The sequence below is a fragment of the Cebidichthys violaceus genome, unplaced genomic scaffold, assembly GCF_023349555.1.
Source record: "Cebidichthys violaceus isolate CVI_PGR_0920_01 unplaced genomic scaffold, fCebVio1.0.p SCAF_11, whole genome shotgun sequence".
Lineage (NCBI taxonomy): Eukaryota > Metazoa > Chordata > Actinopteri > Perciformes > Stichaeidae > Cebidichthys > Cebidichthys violaceus.
The window spans coordinates 13,374,133-13,395,207 of record NW_027176274.1 but is presented as its reverse complement, the minus strand read 5'-3'; the positions used below and the strand labels follow the sequence as shown (position 1 = coordinate 13,395,207).

Below are 21,075 nucleotides of genomic sequence, written 5' to 3'. Positions count from 1 at the left end.
ACAATGCAATATTATTTGAAGAGAAAATACCGTTCTAAAAAAAAATTTAAAACAACGACATTTACTTCACCCACGAATCCTTGTGCAATAATTTTTGCAAGACATTCCTGGCTAAAACACTGCAGCTCCTATCAACAACAGCCATTATATGATTATGCCAAGTGTATGAAAATGGATCGTTTTGTAACTCGACCAAAAACCATGAATCTGTCCATTATTTTAATAGTTCAGTATTGTATCCAAGATAACAGGTATGTTTATACATGGCACTAGGCCCAGTTTAATATAAAACACAATTTTATATAATATATATATTATATATATAATATATATATATTATATATAGTACGGGGTCCCTGCTCCATCTCTCTATCAGTTTGGGGGTCCTTGGCCTGAAAAACATTGAAGACCCCTGTATTACACTAAGGTTACTATGGAACATTTCATTGTTGCTATAGGAAACAACTTGGATCCAACTTCCCATAAAATGTTCACATCATTAGCAAACAGTGAAACAGGCAGTAAACTTCTATCCTTGTTTGAAACTGGAAAATCTTTCCACTGTGTTATTGCTGCGCTTTATAGGTGTGTGTGTGTATGTGTGTGTGTGTGTGTGTGTGTGTGTGTGTGTGTGTGTGTGTGTGTGAGAAAGAGAAAGAGAGAGAGAGAGAGAGAGAGAGAGAGAGAGAGAGAGAGAGAGAGAGAGAGAGAGAGAGATCTACTAGATGAAGTGATGTGCAGGAAGGACCATGTAATGTATCTTTCCATGTATTTACATGTGCTCTCCTGATCAAAAAAGATTTCTCATGAAACTCCATGACCCTTTACAAAATAGGTATTTTTGTAACATAATTAGTTATTCTCTCCTATGCAGTTCATAATTTCATGACCCCACAACCTGAGGTCATATTCATTATGGGGTCCCGGCCCTCAGGTTGTGAACCACTGGTTTAATTTGTAACATTTCTTATGTATTTTCTCACTCTGCTACTTTGTAGGCTACTTCTACTCCACTGAATTTTAAGGATCTATTGTACATTTTAGTCCACTGCATTTATCTGACACTTATAGTAACAAGTTACTTTTTACATAAAAAAGACATGATATGCTTATATATGATGCAGTGGGCCTACTAATCTACCCAGTAGAATACAAAATGTCTCTCCACATTCATATCCACACTCCACAAACTTCTGTTACTCTAATTTTGATCAATATTTCAGGACTTGCTTGTAATGTAGTATTTTTAAATGACGGTATTTCTACTTTTAACTAAAGGATCTAAATACTTCTTCCACAACTGAGTATAAGTACCTCAAAATGTTACTTACTGTATGTAACTAATTGAATATACACTAAAGAGTGTAAGAGTAGTTTTAAAAGGAGAACTGGGTTGACTTATTCTAGTAGATGTGTCCATGTCACAGTTTACCTACAGGGGTTGTTGGCACAGCCTCGTCTCTCTGACCCGCCTCACGCCGGTCACCGGGCCTGACTGTATTTGGAGAATCCTCCCTTGTTTCTGGATCTGGAGCAAGAGGCGGGCCTTTGGGAAGCAGGAATGCGCTGGAAGTTTTCCTGCGAGCTCCCTCTTCACACGTTGAAGAGTCCCGCGTCTCGACATGGACGTGTGGCCGCTGGTGCTCCTGTTCGTCCAGCTGTGCTTCTGCTCCGCTTATGAAGGTAAGGAACTGACAAAGACCCTCATTCACCTCCTGGACGTTATGAACCATGCAGGAAATAATCGACCCGTTTTTAGACTGCCTGGTGAGAAAGAATGGGACATCACTGATTTGAGGCTGAACTTAAATCAAACTCTGTGTATTGGGTGAATATTTTTGTATCCCTTTTTTTTTTGCATTAATTTGAAGCTTATCCTCACCGCTGGTTTTGGGTGAACCGCGGTGGTGTTTACGTGGAGGGGGTGGACAGCGGGGGGAGTGCAGTGTGCATCTGGGGGACGTTTCTCTGCACAGAGCTCAGTCTGTGGTCCTAATGAACGTCCTGCAGCTGTAGTGTAAGTTAAATGTTTCGCCCTCTCTTTTACTGCTATACAAAGAACGACCTATTCATCAACTCTTTGGATTAAACCACTGCAAAGGAGCTTTACATCTTTTAAGTATTATCAGTATTTTACTGATGAATTAGTCGATCGATTAATCATTAAATTAATCAGCAGTTATTTTTTGTAATCAGTTAATCGTCTGAGACATTTTTTTCCAAGCAAAAATCCCAAATAGTATCTGGTCTCTGCTTCTCTATTGTGAGCGTTTCCTGTTTTAGCTGTATCTTCTATCATTGTAAGTGTAGAATCTTTGAGGTTTGGACTGTTGGGTGGATAAAACAAGACATATGAGGACGTTATTTTGTGATGGACATTTTCTCAGCTTTTATCGACAAGATGATTCATTTATTAATGTTAGTTGAAAGGAAAGACTGTTGTAGCCTCACACTGAGGAAAAGCATACAACATAAGAACACACAGACTATTCAGATAGATGGGAGAGAGCTGGGCCTGTAGCCTGCAGTGAGGAGCTGAAATGACTTCAAAGCTTAAGTGTGGATGGAGTATTGTGTGTGTGTGTGTGTGTGTGTGTGTGTGTGTGTGTGTGTGTGTGTGTTCACAGTGGCACTGTGCCTGTAAATGGTTGGAAAGTGGCTGCTGTATGATCATACAGGCTGAAACATGAACACAAGCTGCAGAGCAGATTTACACTGACAGACTAAAAACTGCTTGTCGAGCAGTAGAGACTCTGGTCTGTACTTTGTGTGTGTGTGTGTGTGTGTGTGTGTGTGTGTGTTTTTATGAGGAGTTTATTTTACAGGGGTGTGTTTGTGTTTGTTCTGGTGGTCAATTAACCAGTTGAGTTGTTGAGTGTGCGCGTGCATGCCTCAGAAGGACTCCTTTTGCACCTTTTGGGCTCTTTTTTTTTTGGAAATGGAAATCTTTAAGCCTAGGCCATGTGTTCTACATCGCTTCTTACAGTTAAAAAAAACCTCTTAAGCAAGTAGTCATAAAAGCCTGATTCACATTTTCCACGACGATTCTTGTGCTGATGTGAGTCTGGGGAAGATACATCCTCCACACTGGAGAACAGTCACTCTAATAAGTTTAGCTGTGTCTTTGCCAGAAAGAAAGACTGTTACACACATGCTACACATCCATCACAAGCAACAATTCTTCATTTGAAGTCGTGTTTGCACATATGAAAGGCCCAATGTTAACTCTTTTAGCTCTGGGAACTGCAGAGTCAGCTGATAATTCACTGTGGATTTGTCACAGGCGAACCCTTTCACATTACACACACTCACTTGATCCATTGTTAATGCAAATATATTGATTAGAGCAGCTTTAGGAGCAGACGGATAAATGGCATATTAATTGAGCAGCGTGCTATGATGAGTTTCTAACTGTGAATCTGCATACTGAACGCTTTCTAAATAATTCATTCCCAATTAACTCTGCTGCTAACCCCTATTATTCATTTTTGTGCCTCTCAGGTTATGTAGCGCTTCATCCTACGCAAGTAGTTACTGAGCCTTATGCTCATGCATAAGTATGCAAAACACTTTTATTTATAAATATTGTTGAAATGAAACATCAGTTATGATTTCAACATATACAGTGGCGATCTGTGAGCCATTACTGTAACTACTTAGCAACTATTGTACAGTATACCTCACTGTAAAGTGTTAATGGCTGGTTCCTCAGGGTCAGAAACTGCTGATGTGTTTAAGAAACCAGCAGCGGAGGTGTTGGTATACAGTTTAAATGGGACAGAACTTATTAGTGCTCCAAAAGGAATTATGTAACTCTGTAGTTGCATACCGTTGAATTAAGCGATAACCAAATGACTTCCCATTTTATTTTCTGCTCTCTTCAGCTGTGTTAGCCTGTAGCTACTTACAGGGAATGAGCTTCCACATAACGACAGTTTGTATTACAGAGCCGCAGAAAAAAAAGCTAATTGGGCTATCGGGCTCTGTAATTTAAAGCTCCCAGAGGTTTGTCAGGAAGATGAGCTTCTATGCTTCCTACACAATTAACATTTTGACATCTAACATTTTGACATCTTTCTGGCTAAGACCTAATTTGAAGTAGATGAACAGGAATGTGATGCTGGCAGCTGATCCCACCTTGTCATCAGATCTCATTTTCTTTTGTTGGACTTGTTAGAATCTGGAGTGCTTTTATCAACAACGACTAACCAGGCTCTTTCCTTGAGTGTCTCTTTCTCTTCACTCTGCAGGATATATATCATAGACTTTTTCACAGCGATGACCTCACATGAAACAAAAGGCTTGAGTTTTTGTTTAACCAAGCACATTTACACAGTTCACTCTGCTCTGAGTGTCCTCCTATGGCCCTTGTCATCTTGGTTATGTTGGAGAAGGAAGAAGTCCAAAAGAAACAGTTCAGGACGACTAACAATAAACAAGGACTGCGTTCTGTCTTGCACGTTATTCTGCTATTGTTTACATATTTCTTGTTCAGTAGATTAAAAAAAAGAAAGTTTGAAAGTTAGCATTTTGGTGTTCTGCAGCCAGTTGAATTGTCTGTCATCTAGGTCATGGCATATCTACAGCACAAGTGCTGCAGTAAAGGTCAAAGGCTCTTGCAACACAAGTTGAATTGTATTTCTGTTCTATTTGATATCCGCTGGAGGCTAGTGTGGCACAATCATTTTATTATAAGATATTTAAAATGGAGTTTAGGGCCCTTTTCTTTCCCAGTAAAAGAGATACTTTTTAAATACTCCTGGGATTTAGTTATCATGGATTCTATATCTCATCCTCTTGCCTTTGTTTTTTTTCTGCATCCAAGTACTGGATTTGGCTGAACTGAAATGACATAACAGGACAGACTACAAGTTCCCAATGGACATACTGTAAATATGAATAATATACTGGATAAAAATGACTAATTGTTCTCTAACGCCGTAAAGGTGTCTACTGTAATGTGGGTTACTGTATCTCTGTCTTAGTCTTTGTAGATTTGTGTTTTACTTGTTTAGTGTTTGCTGTGGATGTGGATTCGAATCTATGAGGTTATACTGGTTAAGTCAAATTGTTATTACAGGGCGGTTAAAAATTATGAATGACAGTGACAGTTATGTGGTTGTTATGTTTGTCTTCAGATAGAAATATACTGTAGCTAACATGTGGCATAAGCATTAAAAAGTAAAACACACAAGTGGAAGAAACAATGCTGTGACACTGGTTGCCTGCAGGTGGTGCTAGTATTTAAAACTGCAGCATCTTTTACTTTGTGTTCCTGTAGAAGGCTACAACAGTTTCAATATGTTTCGTCTGCTGATGCTACGGTGTTCTGATGTTGGTATGGTGGTGCAGGTTGGCGTGTGTAGAACTTTTCTGGCACTGACCCCACTGTAAGTGAGTTAAAGTTATAATCCTTAAGGTTTCAGTCTTGGTTCTTTGATGACAGCCATGGCGTTATTGGCTGTAACCACAGTGTAGAGTGGTTTCCATTAGCTAGTGGGGCGCCACAGAGAGACTAACATACACTGAAATGCATTCCTGGCCGGCCCGGCTATGTCAACAAAGCACAACATTCGACACACAGAGAGGTATTCACTGCTCAGGTAGACATTTCTCCACTATATCTTTACATTGCAGATATTTGTCTGCTGCTATGATTCCCGTGTACAACCTTTCAAAAAAATTATAATTATCTGCTGAAAAGAAAAATGTTTTGTAAACACATATTTCAAAAACTGGTCGCACTTTGGGCCACAGTGACAAATAAACCACGTTTCCTGGGACTGCTTCACAATAAAAGCCATCCCGTCAGTTGCATGCTTTTAATGTGAAGCAGCAGGAGAAAATATTAGCTTTGCATTAGCAGTTACTTTACACAGCTCTAACACGGTGTTAAGAGAGTGAACAAGGATGATATCCATGAGATAAAAATACGAGGATAACATGCATGCATCGTTTTCTGTGAACCCCCATGCATGTGAAGGCAACTTCAATCCAGAGCAGGAATGGTGGACTCCGCCACTAAATACATTAATGGTTATTGCAGGAAAAAAACAACGTTAATAGTATCAACAGTTTCATGAAAATCTTAAGGATTGTAACTTAGCTTCATAAGGTGATTTGCGTCTGAAGAAAAGAGACCAAGTAAATCATTGTTTGTGGTAACACCTATCAGCCAATCACAGACAAGTAGCTGCTATTGACTGTGGTGTCACTTCTTGTTTGCATGGAATAGCTGCAAGTTGTCACAGAACTCTTCATTTTTCTGGCCCATGTAGCCCAAACTATTGTTCACTTTGAAGGAGACACAAACACACATACACACATACACACACACACACACACACACACACACACACACACACACACACACACGCGCGCACACACACACACACACACACACACACACACACACACACACACACACACACACACACCTGTAATTAATTTTCCATACCTTCTCTGCCTCCCTTCCACCCTCCATTAAGAAGCAGACATTGAAGTTTTCCCATTAGACAGCTAGATGTGATTCACTCAGTATGTGGGTTTGCTCCGTACAATCCATGCTGTGTGAGCTGACTGCTAAAACCTCAAAACCTGTATGTGTGTGTGTGTGTGTGTGTGTGTGTGTGTGTGTGTGTGTGTGTGTGTGTGTGTGTCTGTGTGTCTGTGTGTGTTTGTATTAGATGGCTTGCGGGATTTTGGTCCAGACAGCTTTTATTAAAGTGGCAGAAAAGCCATGGTGAGGAATGGAGGGAAGGGGACGTGAGATGTGCTCTCAGTATCAGGTTCAATCCCCAACATGCGGCTGGTATATGAAGCTGAAGGAGGCTTGAACACTCCTCTCTTGAAGATCCTGAACAGAGGACACATTCACACTGGGGTTCATAACATCCCGGGGCCAAGGTTGAACACCCTTCCCCCTACTTTAACCCCTTCCTCAAACATTTCCTCTTTCCTCTCTGTTTTTACTGCTTCCTGACCCCATCCCTTCATCCTCTTTCCTCAAATAATCCTGCTTGCTCATCACAATTCCCCTCACACTTGTCTTTTAGGCCTATCACTCAAGTGTGTTCTCCACCAGCTCTGCAGCCACCACTGACAAATATTTCAGTTCTCCTTGAATGCTGCTATTTTATACAATTTGCAAGTTGCAATGTATTTTCTCTGTCTGAGTGATCTGCTCACTGTTGCAGTTTACTTAAAATGGTAAGTGTGATCTATGGGAGCTGTTTTGGAACAAGAAGTTTCAAAATAGTTTCACTCCCTCCATTTTTAACAAATGCAATAGCCACAGTAAAAGAAGAAGAAGCAAAATAAAAAACAATACTAGATTGAGAATAATGAATGTGTGTTAAACAGATTCATTTTTCCAAACCAGCTGGAAAAAAGAGGATCTTTTGTGATTCATTCCGTGTGCATGTGGTCTGTCCAAAAGATCCAGATCCCCCCTAGAGTCTGGTTCAGATGAAAAGTTAAGCAATATTTTTAAGCCTGTTCTTGTGCTGTTTGCAATGAAAAAAGAGGCAAAGTTGCAAAGAGGTCAGCCCAGGACAATGCTTTCAAACATTGCTTAACATCTTGGATGCAACTCTTGTCATTGTATTAGTTGCTTTTTTCTTCTTTTCTTCCATCCCCAGGATCAGGACAGTACGCATATGGAGACGATGAGGACTGGTATTCTCGTAGATATAAAGGTGACTACCTGCTCAGTTGGATACGGCCAATACCCATTCATTCTGAAATGTGACTCACATTTCAATTTAGGGACTGCTTATTTTGAGATCAGAGTAAATATGGTTTCCTGAATTGTTATGAATAAAGATCCACTGAAACGTCATTTAGCGTCATTATCTAATATCTAGATGTTTCAGAGTGATACAGACTATATTGGTGGGGTTTAGAGCCAGAGGGATTTAGGTAAAATCCTTCAAATTTGATTGGCATAGCAAATACAGCACAATATGAAGCTAGAGGATTGTTAGCTTGCATCCTCAGCAGCGTTGTAAGATCAGAAACAGAGCTGCTACATCCACTTTCCACTACCCACTGGCTAACAGTATGTAGGTAGTTGCCCCAAATCACATTTGAGGGAATTAAAAAGAGTTCAAGATGTGTCATCAATAATATTTTAGCGTTTAACAGGGAGACAAAAGGGAGGTATGAAAAAATACAACTGATCAATTAACACAAGGACACAGCATTATAATTAGTTTAATGTTATTTCATTAAAGAGACATAACTCAACAGTCCACCCTTTTTTGTGAACTGACTCAGCTACGTCAAAGTAGCTTCCAGCTTTAGAGTCGGGGTCAGTTAGACACGGAACATTGTTGTCCAGGCCAAACCAAACTGTGTAAAAACTCAAATGTAGTATTATTTTCTCTTACTCAAGGGTTGTAGAAACTTTGCCAACACACACACACACACACACACATACACAGAGACAGAGAGAGAGGCAGCCAGAGAGGCTTGCTGTGTAATGAATACTCATTTTTATTCCAACTGGAAATTAGCCTAAACTGATGTGTTCTCTCTCCAAGTGTGTGCATACATGTGTGTTGATGTGAGTGCTTGTCCTTAGCCAGAAGGAAATAAATTGCAGATTTTGATTTCCCTGTATTGAAATAAGAACTTTGTGGCCCCTCATACTTGGCATGCAACAGGAATTTCTTTTGCATAAGCGTTGTAGAGATGGGCAGAGGTGTCCACCACGAGAGGAGCAAAGTTGAAGGCAAATTCTATTGTTTTCATAAGTATTAAAGGACTGGTCTTTATATTTACCACAGAGACGCCACATTTGTATTGAACTCCTAAATTAACTATTCCAATTAGGACGTTATTGTTTTGGAGTGAAACTGATACATCTGCAGTCAGCCTAATAAACGTCATGTTTTTGACAGACTAAATCCAGAGATAGCACAACAAACAGCTGATATCAGTAGTGTGATGAGTATCAAAACTGCACTAACCTCTCAACACAACTATCTATGTGGAAGGTTTCTCACTTTATCACACACAAACTTTTAAACCTAAGTGCTTTCTTCACATCATCATATGTCTTTCCCTCAAGTGAGACTATCTTCTCTGCCTCATGAGACACTGTTGGATTATGGGAAGTTGCAAATAAGGTAAAAAGAAATCCTCCGTATCAGTCTGAACTCAAATGATGGGAGGGTTTTTTCACATTTTCACACTAATAAAGGAAGTCTTTCTTGGCTTTTATAGTCTTCAGGTAAGTGCTTATTATCGAACACTGATAATCTCACACTCCAAGGATTTACCGTCAACAAAAAGCAAATAATTGCCATGATGCTGTGAAGGAAAGGTCATTGCAGCTGTCTTCCCTCCGTTTTTAGGGACCCCGTGGTGTGCTCCCATTAAGGTGAAACATGGGGACGTGAGCTGTCGTACACCCAGAGGAGAGCACTACAGGAACGTGATGGGGACTCGTTGCAAAATCCGCTGCAAGCAGGGATACGAGTCCCAGAGCTCAGAGGTGGTGTGTATGGCCAGCAAGCACTGGTCCTCTAACTACGCCTGCCGAGGTAAAAAAACGGACATCTACACATGAATATATACAGTCATGCACATACCTAACCTTACATACTAGGTTTTGGGATTCCTGATAGTAATTCTTACACTTTTTAGCAAGTTAATTCTTGGTCGTGGAGATAGCAGTCCACTTGCAAATCTTTTCTACAGCCTTGAACCACATCTGACTGTCTTTATCTGGGGAGGGAGTCCTTTTCTGTCCTAAATTAAAACTGCCTGTACTTGATGTTCAGGATTTTAAAAAGTTGGTTAATGTTCATACAACTAATTTGTATATGACTACATGGATAAATCTCATCTACCTGATGTCTATTCTCTGCAGGGTGTGAAAGTCTCTTTGAAAACAGTATTTACACCATGGCACACTGAATCACTCCATGGGAAATTACTGCCAGTACTGCTACTATAAAGTGGGATGATACATGAAAAGGCTAGTTTGTACAATTGTGGAAAGCACAAGTGTTTTATAGCTGCCCTGAGTGGCCACACTGGGGGTTTAAACCTTGACCATTCTAGAGACGCCATGGATACAATAATCGTTTAAATAAGGTGGATGGTGCACTCAATCTGAAAAGCACTTTGTTTAAAACCTACTGACTCCTTTACTACGTCTGTTGTTATTAAGGATACTGAATGAAGATTTGTTCCAATACTACTACTACTACTACTACTACTACTACTACTACTACTACAACTACTACTACTACTACTACTACTACTACTACTACTACTACTACAACTACAACTACAACTACAACTACTACTACAACTACAACCACTACTACACTACTACTACTACTACTACTACTACTACTACTACAACAACCATTGCTACTGCTATTATCACTGCTGATCTAGAATCAGCTCAGGTTAAGGGGTTCTCCTAGTCTTTTTTTGTAATTAAAAGATTTAATCAAGGAAGATCAATGATGATAGTTGATGAGTTGTAATAAAAGACCAATACAGGCCAGTTAAGGTATTATTTAATAGATGCATCAGCCTAAATGTATTGCATTTACCTGAACCAAATTGAACTAAGCAAATCATCCCTTACCTCAAAGCCCTTTACCACTGAACTCTTTCTCTGACAGAGATCCGCTGTCCCAAGCTGAACATGCCGGCTAACGGCGGCTACAAGTGTTCGGACGGCTCCTACTTCAACTCTCGCTGTGAGTTCTTCTGCTCGCCTGGATTCAGTCTGAAGGGACAGAAGACGGCAACGTGCCAGTACAGCAAGGCGTGGAGTGCTGGAGTCCCCACTTGTGTCGGTAAGACTGTGTGTGTTGTGAATTTGTGCATTATTTCATCTCCCACAGAGAACTGGAGCCTGCAGACCACTGAGCCGCAAAAACACATGTAACAGGTAATTATTTGCTTAAAGCAAAATGTGAGCTGCAGTCTACAGTGTATTCCTCATAATTTAAGGTTATGTGATTGATGTTTGGGAAAAAACAAAAACAAGCCTCAAGACATGTACATGTGCTCAGACACACAAACAAACATATGGTCTCTCATCATCATAAAATTACAAATGTTTTTCATGCTTTTGCAGCTGCAGTCTGAGCCTGAAAATGACTCGGTTTCTCATGGAAAGCTGGGATTTAAGGCCGGCACTTACTGTAGGTGTAAATGGCTGAATCGTCTTCTGACCTCAGTAACAGTGGACAATCACACTGAACTACAACCATCACAGCCATACCAATGCTGTTTGTGAAGCGAAGTCAAGTCTCTTAAGAGTAATGATTCACTTTACTGGTTTTGACTCTAACTCTGGTTATAACTTCTAATACTTCAAAAAAAAGCAGAAAGCGCTCTCTAATCATAAGACATTTGATGTTTGCGGAGAATGAAAAGTACAGGGGTTTTGTTGAAAAATGGAGCTACAGGAATGCAGCGTGCTGGGAGCTGCTGTTTTTGTTTTAGCAGCGACGACAAGGTGGTAATTTTTTTGTTAATAATAAACATTTGTTAAAGGGTCAACCTGTCTAATAATAGCTCAAGGAACAGCAGGCCTGTCAAGCATAGGATTTCTTTGCATGTTGAAACGATGTGCATGGTTGTGTTTATCGGTTCTAATGTAAGCTGCAATAGTTAGCGTAGCCGGCTCATTGGCCCACAGTAGCAAACCAGCATTGCTTCCAAGCCACAGGTAATGACAGGTTACAGGACTAACAACAACATTGCCCTAGATACACTATGTTTGACAAACTCACATGTTATTCCTCACCCTTAAAGTCTCATCTCTACTACTGTTAGCAGTGAAAAAATATATCAAATAATGTTTGAAAATACAAAAAAGTATATAAGCTAAGCAGCCAGACATGGTAATGTTGGAACAAAATGAATGACACATTTTTCTGTGTCATAGTTCAGATTAAGCTGTTTCTCTTTATTTCTGTCTCTACGTGGATTACAAACTGGGGAGGATGGGGACTTTTTGTCTGGGACTTGTTAGCTTTAGCTCAGTCTTTTAGCATTATATCATGTTAATTGCCACCACGTGTATATTTAAAACACACATTTTTATAATTAGTCAGCTGGAAACAAGTCAGCCGCTAGCCACTTTTTCAACCAACACATAAGGTTATTTAGATAGCCACAGTTTATCAAATTGGCTTGAAATAAGAAGCTGCTTTTGTCAACCTGTCTAAAATCAAATTGTTTTGTAAATGAGTGAAAATATAGGTGGGAAATCTGCCAGCATAATCATTGTAAACTGTAGTGCAAGATAGGAAAGAAATAAGTCAATTGCTACTCTACCTGCTCTGGCCAATATAGTTCTCATTTCCTATTCTTCATTTGGGGCCTGTGTAGTAAAATACACATTTAAATGTAATATTTTGTTCTCTGTTTGATCAATAATTATTTCTCTCTCTGTGTAGATATGGATTCTCCAAAAATGAAGTGTCCTAATCTGAAGGATAAGTGGGCAGAACCAGGAAAACTGACAGCGAGGGTGACCTGGGACACACCGGAGGGTGTAGACACTGCAGATGGCATTCTCACAGAGTCAGTCTCATCTCCACCACCCTTTTAAGCTTTTTGCTTCAATGCACCCAGTCTGTTGTATTCCTGTTGGTTATTATCCCTCTCTGAACAGGGAGATCACAGTGAACGATTAAAACAAAGCCTGTCTTTTGCAGTGTTATCCTGAAAGGGAAACCTTCAAAATCTGACTTCCCAGAGGGGCTCCATAAGATGTCCTACACTGTGTCTGACCGTGCGGGGAACAAAGGATCCTGTCGCTTCACTGTCAGAGTGCGAGGTGAGCTAATAAAAGCTTTTTGATAATTTTGTGGAGGAGGATTTTCGGTAACTGTATTTTATAGGCTTATTTTCAGGAAGCCTGCCAAAAAGTCCTCTGTAACTTGGTACTAAAAATGGGGAAAATAGAGGCTTCTAATTATATCAAATGTATTTCTAGTGTAAGCTACATGTCTTCTGGTCAGTGCACAGCAGGTCAACTCTATGCAAAAATGGAATAATTGTTTGCAGGCAATAGTACAATTCATCATATATGGAGAATAAAAGGAGATAAATTAGTTTTTCTCTCATGGAAATTCCTATTATTTCCCCGAATAGAGCCTAACTGATATCTGTTTTAGCATGGCTAAAAACAAATTAAATTCTTCCAACCAAAATACCTACATTTCTTGGAATATATAGACATGTACACACAGAGAAAGCCAAACTTCCTCTGTCTTTTTTTATTTACTTTAATGCCACCTCACTGCCTGTCAGGTCTACTGACTTTTTGTGTCTCAAGCTCCTCTCTATCTGTGCAGTGCGCCGCTGCAGCTCACTGTTTCCCCCAGACAACGGTTATATGAAGTGTGACAGTGACGGAGACAACTACGGGACCACGTGTGTGTTCACTTGCACCGGTGGCTACGAGCTTCGGGGCAGCGTTGCCAGAGTGTGTCAGTACGGACTCACCTGGTCTGGCACAGACACCACCTGTGCAGGTACGTGCTGCAGATAGACACACAAACACAACAATCTATTATTACTTATTATTTATAATATGGCAGTTTTTAAAAATGAACAAAACAAAAAACACACAATAAAAGAATCAGTTAAGAAATAATGTTGCAATATGATTCAACATTAACATAATTTTCTTCTGTTTCACTTTGTTTTATGGACCTAAGACATTTCTAAAGTTTTTGTTTTCATACATTTACATCAAGCTGCTTACCCCATTCCCTCGTGGGAGCTGCATCCTTGCTGTGACCAAAAGAACATTTGACAATACGTATTAATGGCTGCAGTCTTCAGGGATTACTCCCAGTACTGCAGCATCAGGATTCATTCAAAACATTATTAATTAGATTATTTATTTTTACGGCTCTGTTTGAGATTAAAACATATTTGTTAATAATTTTCCATTTTTATTCCTTCTTTGCATCACTCACAGGACATTGTCCATGCAGTGTTGCCAGATTGCGCTACTTATTCCTATTTCAAATATTATTACCATTGAATGTAATGCAAAAGACTTAGTGGAGATCATTTTGTATTATTGGATCGTTTTAGGACTAGTATTCACCAACAGAACATAACAGATAGGCCCTGAGTAAACAAAAAAAACAACCCAGTTTGACAGAGAGAATCAAAAATTGCCCTACATTTTATGTTGATTGAGATACTTGGTGTGAGTCAATTCTGGCAACAGTTTCCATGTCTCATTCTGCGAGCTCTGAATGAATCTCATTTATTTTCAATTTGGGCTGTCTAGTTTTCAGTCAACACAACAGTTTTGTGTTACCTGTGCTAAACTGGTTCCATGTGAGAGGAGAAAAGGGCCCACCTGCGCCATCCATCGATTCAAATAATCAATTCTGGACGCCTGTCTATTGAATTGAATGTGAGAGAAAGTAGCAGATGGGAACGACTGTGTTGCAACAAACCTTCAGTAATTTATTCTCAATGTTGCAGGTTTACTTTCGATGACATCTGCTCAACAGACCAAAAGAATCAAATAGCATCTTGCTGTGTTGTATTAAATCTTGTATTCTTGTCCCGTGCGTCACATCTTCTCATATCACTTAATTGTACATTCAATGTCATCACAGCCATGAACATTAACGTGGGAGTGCGTACAGCTGCCGCACTGCTGGACCAGTTCTATGAGAAACGACGGCTCCTCATTATCTCGGCTCCAACTGCTGCCAATCATAATTACCGCTACCAGATGACATACTTACAGGTGAGGCACAACTCACAGCGAGACCATGAGTTGTATGTGGGGTAACCGAGGCGGAGGGAAGAGGAGATGGAAGTCAATGCTGCAGTGATTTGTGTGTATATTGCTGCTCACTAAGAGAACCGCAGTGTGTTTGATTTTCCTTCTCGCTTTGCTGCGTAAGTGGGACAAAGCAGAGAGACAAATAGATAGGAAGGGAGGATGGGGAGGGGTGTGTGTGTGTGTGTGTGAGGGGGGGGTCCAGAAAATGTCGAGGCGATGATTAAATGATACTGACACCGGTTTTGATAAGGTTTATTCTGGGGCTGGATGTGTCCACAGCTCGTCGGAAACCGTTAGCTCCGTCTTCAGACACCTGACCTTTCAAAGAGACGGGATATCAGCTGAAAGACAAGGCCGTGTTAAAAGTGACCTGAGTGATCAGTCCTGGAATCTGTCTGGTTTGGAGTTGTTTGTGCTATTCAGAGCAGAATTGATTAGCTGATTCATTGATAAGTAGATCAAGAAGTGAGGATTTGCTGCCTTTCTCTTTTTTATACCATTGTAATAGTATATCTTTGGGTTTTGGACTGTTGTTTGGACAAAACAAGTACTTTTCCTTATCATTTTTATTAGTTCAATTACCTGTTTAGAAGTGCTTCATATTGTATGTACTCCTTTTACCTTATTTTACAATCCAGAATCTGTGAATATGCAAATATTGTTCATTTCCAAATGTTTAACTGCTGTTTGAACTCCTCCTTTTCAGCAGATGAATGTGAAAACAGCGTACTAGGTTCAAACTTTGCACATACATTATTCTGCATTTTAGTTCTGCACAGAATTAAAACTCAGTTCTGAGTGTAATTAAATTAATCATGAAGATATTTGTTATTTGCAGCCCTGGTGTTATTGATGATAACTTCAGTTTAACAGAGTTATATGTATATCCTCTGTGTTCATATCCTTCTTTTGCCTGCATAGAAATCAATAACAAAGCTATAAAAATGCAAAAACGTACCGTTTGTTCTCTGTATCTCCATCTCAGCACGCTCAGTGTGGACTGGACCTGAGGCACGTCACAGTAATTGAGCTGGTTGGGACTTACCCAGCACAGATTGGCCGAATTCGACACAGGCTGCTCCCTCCAGCACTGGCCTTGCAGCTCAGGTAAATACACACACACACACACACACACACACACACACACACACACACACACACACACACACACACACACACACACACACACATTATCAGCAAAATGCAGCATATAAAATAAAAGTACTCACTGTGCAGTAAAATGGTCCCTGTCAGTGTTTTATATATGAAATGTTTTTGGCTTAATAATACTGCTGCATTAATGTGTACGTTGCATTTTAATGCAGTAGATGTTAACGGTTGAGCCAATGTTAACTTATTTATATGCTGATGGGAGTTTAATTTGCAGCAATGCATCATATTCTATAAAATCATCATATGTTTGTAGCATCGCTGTCCTGTGAGAACCACATTTGTGCCGATGCATTTTCCAGCAGATCCAAGAGGCTTTTTTAAAATAGTTTATTCAGCTTAAGAAGTAGGACAATTTTCTCAGCACATAAAGGAACACTTCATCCTTCAGTTCATCACAAACATTCAACACCAACACATCTGGAGATACGTGGTTTTCACTGGACAGTAAGTGGATGAAAATGTGTAATCTGCTAAGCATTAAGCTGTCAGACGAGGAGTAAAAAGTATATTTACCTCTGTGATGTAGTGGAGTAGAAGTCTTTACTTGAGTAAATGTACTTAGTTACTTTCCACCACTGCTGCTCACTGAGCTGATGTGTGTTTCCTAGGTTACTGCTTCAGATCCCTCAAAGGTCTTTCCAAATGGTGCTGGTAGACAAGCAGGGCATGGACAAGCAACGCTACCCGTTCCCGATTACAGCAGCTGAATTATTCACCACCATCGACACCTTCCCCCTCCGCAAGGACGAGATGGTGCTACAGCAGGAAGCGGGCCAGACCTGCCAATCATAAAACACGGACTGTCAGCCATCTTTGATCCTTCTCCTCCTCAGTCACAGCAGACAGATCTCCTTGTTTTATCCTCTCATGTCACACACGCCTACCTGAACTCATCCAGTCCTGTTTCCAGAAGGTGTGAGTGTGTGTTTGTGTGTGTGTGTGTGTGTTGATCTGAAGCATTACTGAAAGAGGTCACTAAATGGAATCAGTCACACAGTACATTGCAATCATATTGATTCCTGTGTCTTCTGTATCCGTATGTTTTATTATTATTAATATTTTCAAAGCAGAATATGTTTTACTATTTTGTACAAAAAGTCTTTTTACTTCATGAACTGGCGTGTCCACTCTTTCCGTGTCTAATATTTATACCTCACATCTTTTAATAATGATATACACTCTTTGGAATAATGTGTGTGTTTTATGTATACAGGACAGTGATGCTCTGATTAAATATGTCTATCATTAAGGATGTGATCTTCAGTGTGTCACTGTGAGTGCAAGAGACATGCATGGTCCCCTGAGGACAAGTCAAAAGAGAAATTGAAGAAGGGTGAAAGGAAATTCAGGTGTTTGCAATCTGCAATCTCACTGCTAGATTCCACAAATTCCTACACACCCCTCCTTTAAATCTTGCTCTTGTCCAAACAACTATTTTCTAGAAAAATGCGTCATTGTTGGTCTTTAAAGCAATCGTTCAACATTTAGAGAAATACTCTTATTGTTTTTTTTGCCAAAAGTTTGATTCAGAAGATCAATACCACTCTCGTGTCTGAAGGGTAAATATAACGCTATAGCCAGCAGCTAGCTTAGCATAAATGCTGGCCTGGCTCTATTCAAAGGTAACAAAATCAGCCTACAAGTACCTCTAAAGGTGTGTTCAAACTGAAAGCAATGCAAATGCTGGTTTGTGTTTTCCAGATCAAATAGCCAATGTAGTATCTGTACAGACTCACCGGAAACCCTGGTTGTTTCTGTAAATTCTTTCCAGACTTTTCAAACTTGTTTCACTGGCAGATATTTTCTCTTGCAACACCAAAAAGATAGTGGACATTTTGGGATGTTCTCAATAAGCACGGCTGCTCTTCAGGAAAAAAAGCCTTGAAATCTGACCTCGTTATGCATTAATTTACAGGTGGAAGATAACAAGTGTCATTCAGAAAGCACTTGTCCAACCCCCAATACCAAAAAACATTTGCAGAATATAAAAATAAACACAGTTATTGAAATAAAACAAGTGTCTGAAATAATTTTCCTCATTTCGGCCTGGGTGTAGTGTTGCTTCATTTTTGGAGGGATTTGATAAAAATTCTACTTTTTTATTGGATGTTTTTTTTTTCTCAGAGAGTTTAAATATATTTTATGTCCCACACCACAACAACTACATTTATACTTTTGTGGCTCTTTGAATAAAATACTTAAAAAGATGGATTTTTTCATTTTTCTGGCACAAAGACAAAGACAACACTAAATAACTCATCCAAATAGTTTGATATAGGATATATTCCCAAACAGAAAAAGCAAACAGTCTATGGAAAGATGGATTTATTTCAAAATAACAGATTTGCGACAAAATAGGTTTGAATACAGTGAATACAGAGTTTGATGCTTGCAAACTAGACACAACAGAGATAGTACATGCTGTAAATCAAGAGTTTCTTCAGTAATCAGGTATTGCACGAGCCTCTCATCTAAAGTATGTTGTACAGTAAACACCATGTATTATTACTATAATTGTGCAGTGTGAAACCGTTGTGCTCAGGGACTTCAGAGCGGAGGACAAGCGCAACAAAATTGGCATTCCACATGAGAAATGGTTGTTCAGGGTTTAACTTTTGAATGGTTATTGTGAAATTTGTGATATATCGCAGGATGGTGGATGGCAGAGCCCCGGGCAACAGGGACAAGGTGACTGCCACTGCGTCATTATTAGGCTCCCCCTGAGATGAAGGCAGCTCGCCTCAGTGCTGACTCACTCTATAACACACGGCCTCTGTCTCAGGGTTCCTGCACTTTCTCTTCTGAGTGTAAAATGATCTATTTATCAGTGCGTTACTTTCTTTTGTTCTTCTACCTCTGTTTTCTCTAATGCCATGCAGTTTCTATTATCACACTGATACAGTGTTATGATCATTTACATTGAAGTTAATTATTGTGTAATCGATCTAGATTCTTTTTTCTGACAACCAGAGGTGGAAAGTAAGCACTCTTGTTACTGCAAGTACATTTTTCAACACCAGCGAGTCGATTATTGATCAACAGAAAATAATTTGCCAACAATTTTGCTTTCAATTAACTGGTCGTCATTTATCAAGCCACGAGCCTAAGGGCATACCATGTTAACCAACTTTGTTGAGCCTGTTAGCATGCTAGTATTTGCCAATTAGCACTAAACACAAACATTGTCATTAGTTTTGACCTGATAAAAACGCAGAAGACACATCAGTTATTAGTCTACAATTCACTTGTACAAAATTTCATGACAATCTATTAAAGTCTTTGAGATATTTTACTCAAAACTACAAATATCAACCTCATGGTAGCGCTAAAGTCATGTCCACTAAAGCCATTAGCATTCATTGACTGGGATTGGGAACCTTAAATGTCTGAACAAAATATAATGACAATCCCTCAAATCTTTGTTGACTGACCATCAATAGCGTGGCTAAAAATGCTCAACATTTGATTGTTCCAGCTCCTCAAATGAGTGAGGATTCGTTATCTTGTGCTGTTTCATTTCATTGTAAATTGAGTGTCTTTGGGTTAGAAACTGTTTGTTGGACAAGACATCCTTTTGAAATTTGAAGACGTCACCTAGAGCATATTTGATGGCCACTTTTCACACATTTTCTGGTATTTTTTGAAATGACTAATTGAGTGATTGAAATCCACAAATATTCAACAAAATTAGCTGCAAACCTTGTTTTTTAGTTTGTTCTAAAATCAGTATTTATACTTTCACCTCACATACAATATCAGAGCCTGTAGGAAGATACTCCATTATTAATAATATTTTCCCTCATAAAGTGATCTAAAAGAACGCTTATAAATAAAACATGGTCACTACTTTGGAGAGGGCATGGAAGATTAACGGAGATGAGAAGTTTTTAAAAAGTGCTACTATTGTAATTTCAACTAAGTTGTTTTCCTCAGTAAAAATTAAGTCTACTACTTGAGTAAGACAGTAGTACAAGAACTCGTCACTTTCCACCTCTGTTTATAAGGGAATGACTCTCAGCATCGTCATGCGAACCAGGATGCAGCTGGTTGCTTATAAAGGGAATGTCTAAGTCTCTACATTGTTGAGCAGAGCTGGGTCTAACGCCTCCGTCAGCTGTAACTACATGCAGATATGACTCTGGTTCATGAAGCACAGAGACGAGGACGGACACATCAGAAGTCACACCGTGTGCTTATTCGACTAGGTAAGTTACATACAACACATGTTTTTCATATACAGTGGTAAACAGCAGTGCTTTGTCAAAGACTAGATGCTTTGGAGGGCAGGGGAGGCTGTGGGTGGGACACATGTGGATGAGTGTGTAAGGCATGACTGGCTGCACAGGGCCTCTCATGGGGAAAGAATTAGGAAGAAGGACGGTCTCTATTCCCTAATGAGCGTTTGAGTCCTGGACACTTTTTTTTTTCTCAACCGTTCCACTTTCATCTCCAGCTCTCTCCTTCTGCCTTCACGTCACATCTTACTCTCGCTTTGATTCTTCTTTTATCCTCTCTTGTCTGTAATTCGATCCAGCTTATGTGTTGCACTTGCGCATGCTGGATCGTAGCATCAGAGTACACTCATGAGGGACTTCTGGGTTTTCAATCATGCGTTGCCACAGCCGCTGTTCCTCTCCGTATGAGTCCATCCAGTCTACCTCATTACCATAGCTTTTGCCTTGAGGGGAAGAGAGACAAATACATAAATATTTGTTTTCCTTTGTTTGAACTACTAGCAAGCCCTGAGGAAATGAATGCCCGCTCAACACTTTTGGATATTACTTGAAGTGATATCTGTAGTTAACTTTATAACGATACATGAACGAATGAAGTTTTCATGTTGTGCTATGCAAACAACCGACGTGGGCTTACAATACATAGATCCAGAATATGTGGTTCCTTTAAACGCACACAAATTGAATAACCATTCCAATTGTTCATCATCGATAAGCCAGAATATTTCAGGGTTCTGTCAGGCCATTTCATGGAAAAATAGACACACGAAAATCATCATAGTGTGTAAAATACAAAAGAAAATGGGCCTCACTTTCCATTTCTCCCAAATCACACAGCTCACACAATTTGTTTTTCAATCTGCA

At 39.6% G+C, this 21,075-nt stretch overlaps 2 protein-coding genes across 5 annotated transcripts in view; one reads left to right on the top strand and one right to left on the bottom strand.

Moving 5' to 3' along the window:
- Positions 1-1,562: 1,562 nt before the first annotated feature.
- On the top strand, positions 1,563-17,225 carry srpx (sushi-repeat containing protein X-linked). 2 transcript variants are annotated; one of them, XM_068704941.1, is made up of 10 exons: positions 1,564-1,683; positions 7,641-7,697; positions 9,360-9,548; positions 10,647-10,823; positions 12,438-12,564; positions 12,699-12,820; positions 13,341-13,520; positions 14,631-14,764; positions 15,789-15,910; positions 16,585-17,225. In XM_068704941.1, the coding sequence occupies exons 1-10, from the start codon at positions 1,623-1,625 to the stop codon at positions 16,766-16,768; spliced, it is 1,353 nt and encodes a 450-aa protein (XP_068561042.1). In that variant the 5' UTR covers positions 1,564-1,622; the 3' UTR covers positions 16,769-17,225. The 2 variants fall into 2 exon arrangements, with proteins under 2 accessions (XP_068561043.1, XP_068561042.1); XM_068704942.1 differs by lacking the exon at positions 7,641-7,697 and having other exon boundaries at positions 1,563-1,683.
- Positions 17,226-18,286: 1,061 nt separating this feature from the next.
- sytl5 (synaptotagmin-like 5) overlaps positions 18,287-21,075 on the bottom strand; it is a 33,354-nt gene continuing 30,565 nt past the window's right edge. For all 3 annotated transcript variants that reach the window (XM_068704938.1, XM_068704940.1, XM_068704939.1), the window contains one exon: positions 18,287-20,654. In XM_068704938.1, the coding sequence (XP_068561039.1) occupies positions 20,512-20,654 (143 nt within the window). In that variant the 3' untranslated portion in view covers positions 18,287-20,511. The remainder of the gene's footprint in view (positions 20,655-21,075) is intronic.

Excerpts from the sequence above, each read along its gene's own strand:
- srpx (XM_068704941.1), top strand. The coding sequence starts at position 1,623 with ATGGACGTGTGGCCGCTGGTGCTCCTGTTCGTCCAGCTGTGCTTCTGC. Across the intron at positions 10,824-12,437 it reads TGGAGTCCCCACTTGTGTCG|ATATGGATTCTCCAAAAATG; the intron begins GTAAGACTGTGT and ends CTCTCTGTGTAG. Across the intron at positions 12,565-12,698 it reads GCAGATGGCATTCTCACAGA|TGTTATCCTGAAAGGGAAAC; the intron begins GTCAGTCTCATC and ends TGTCTTTTGCAG.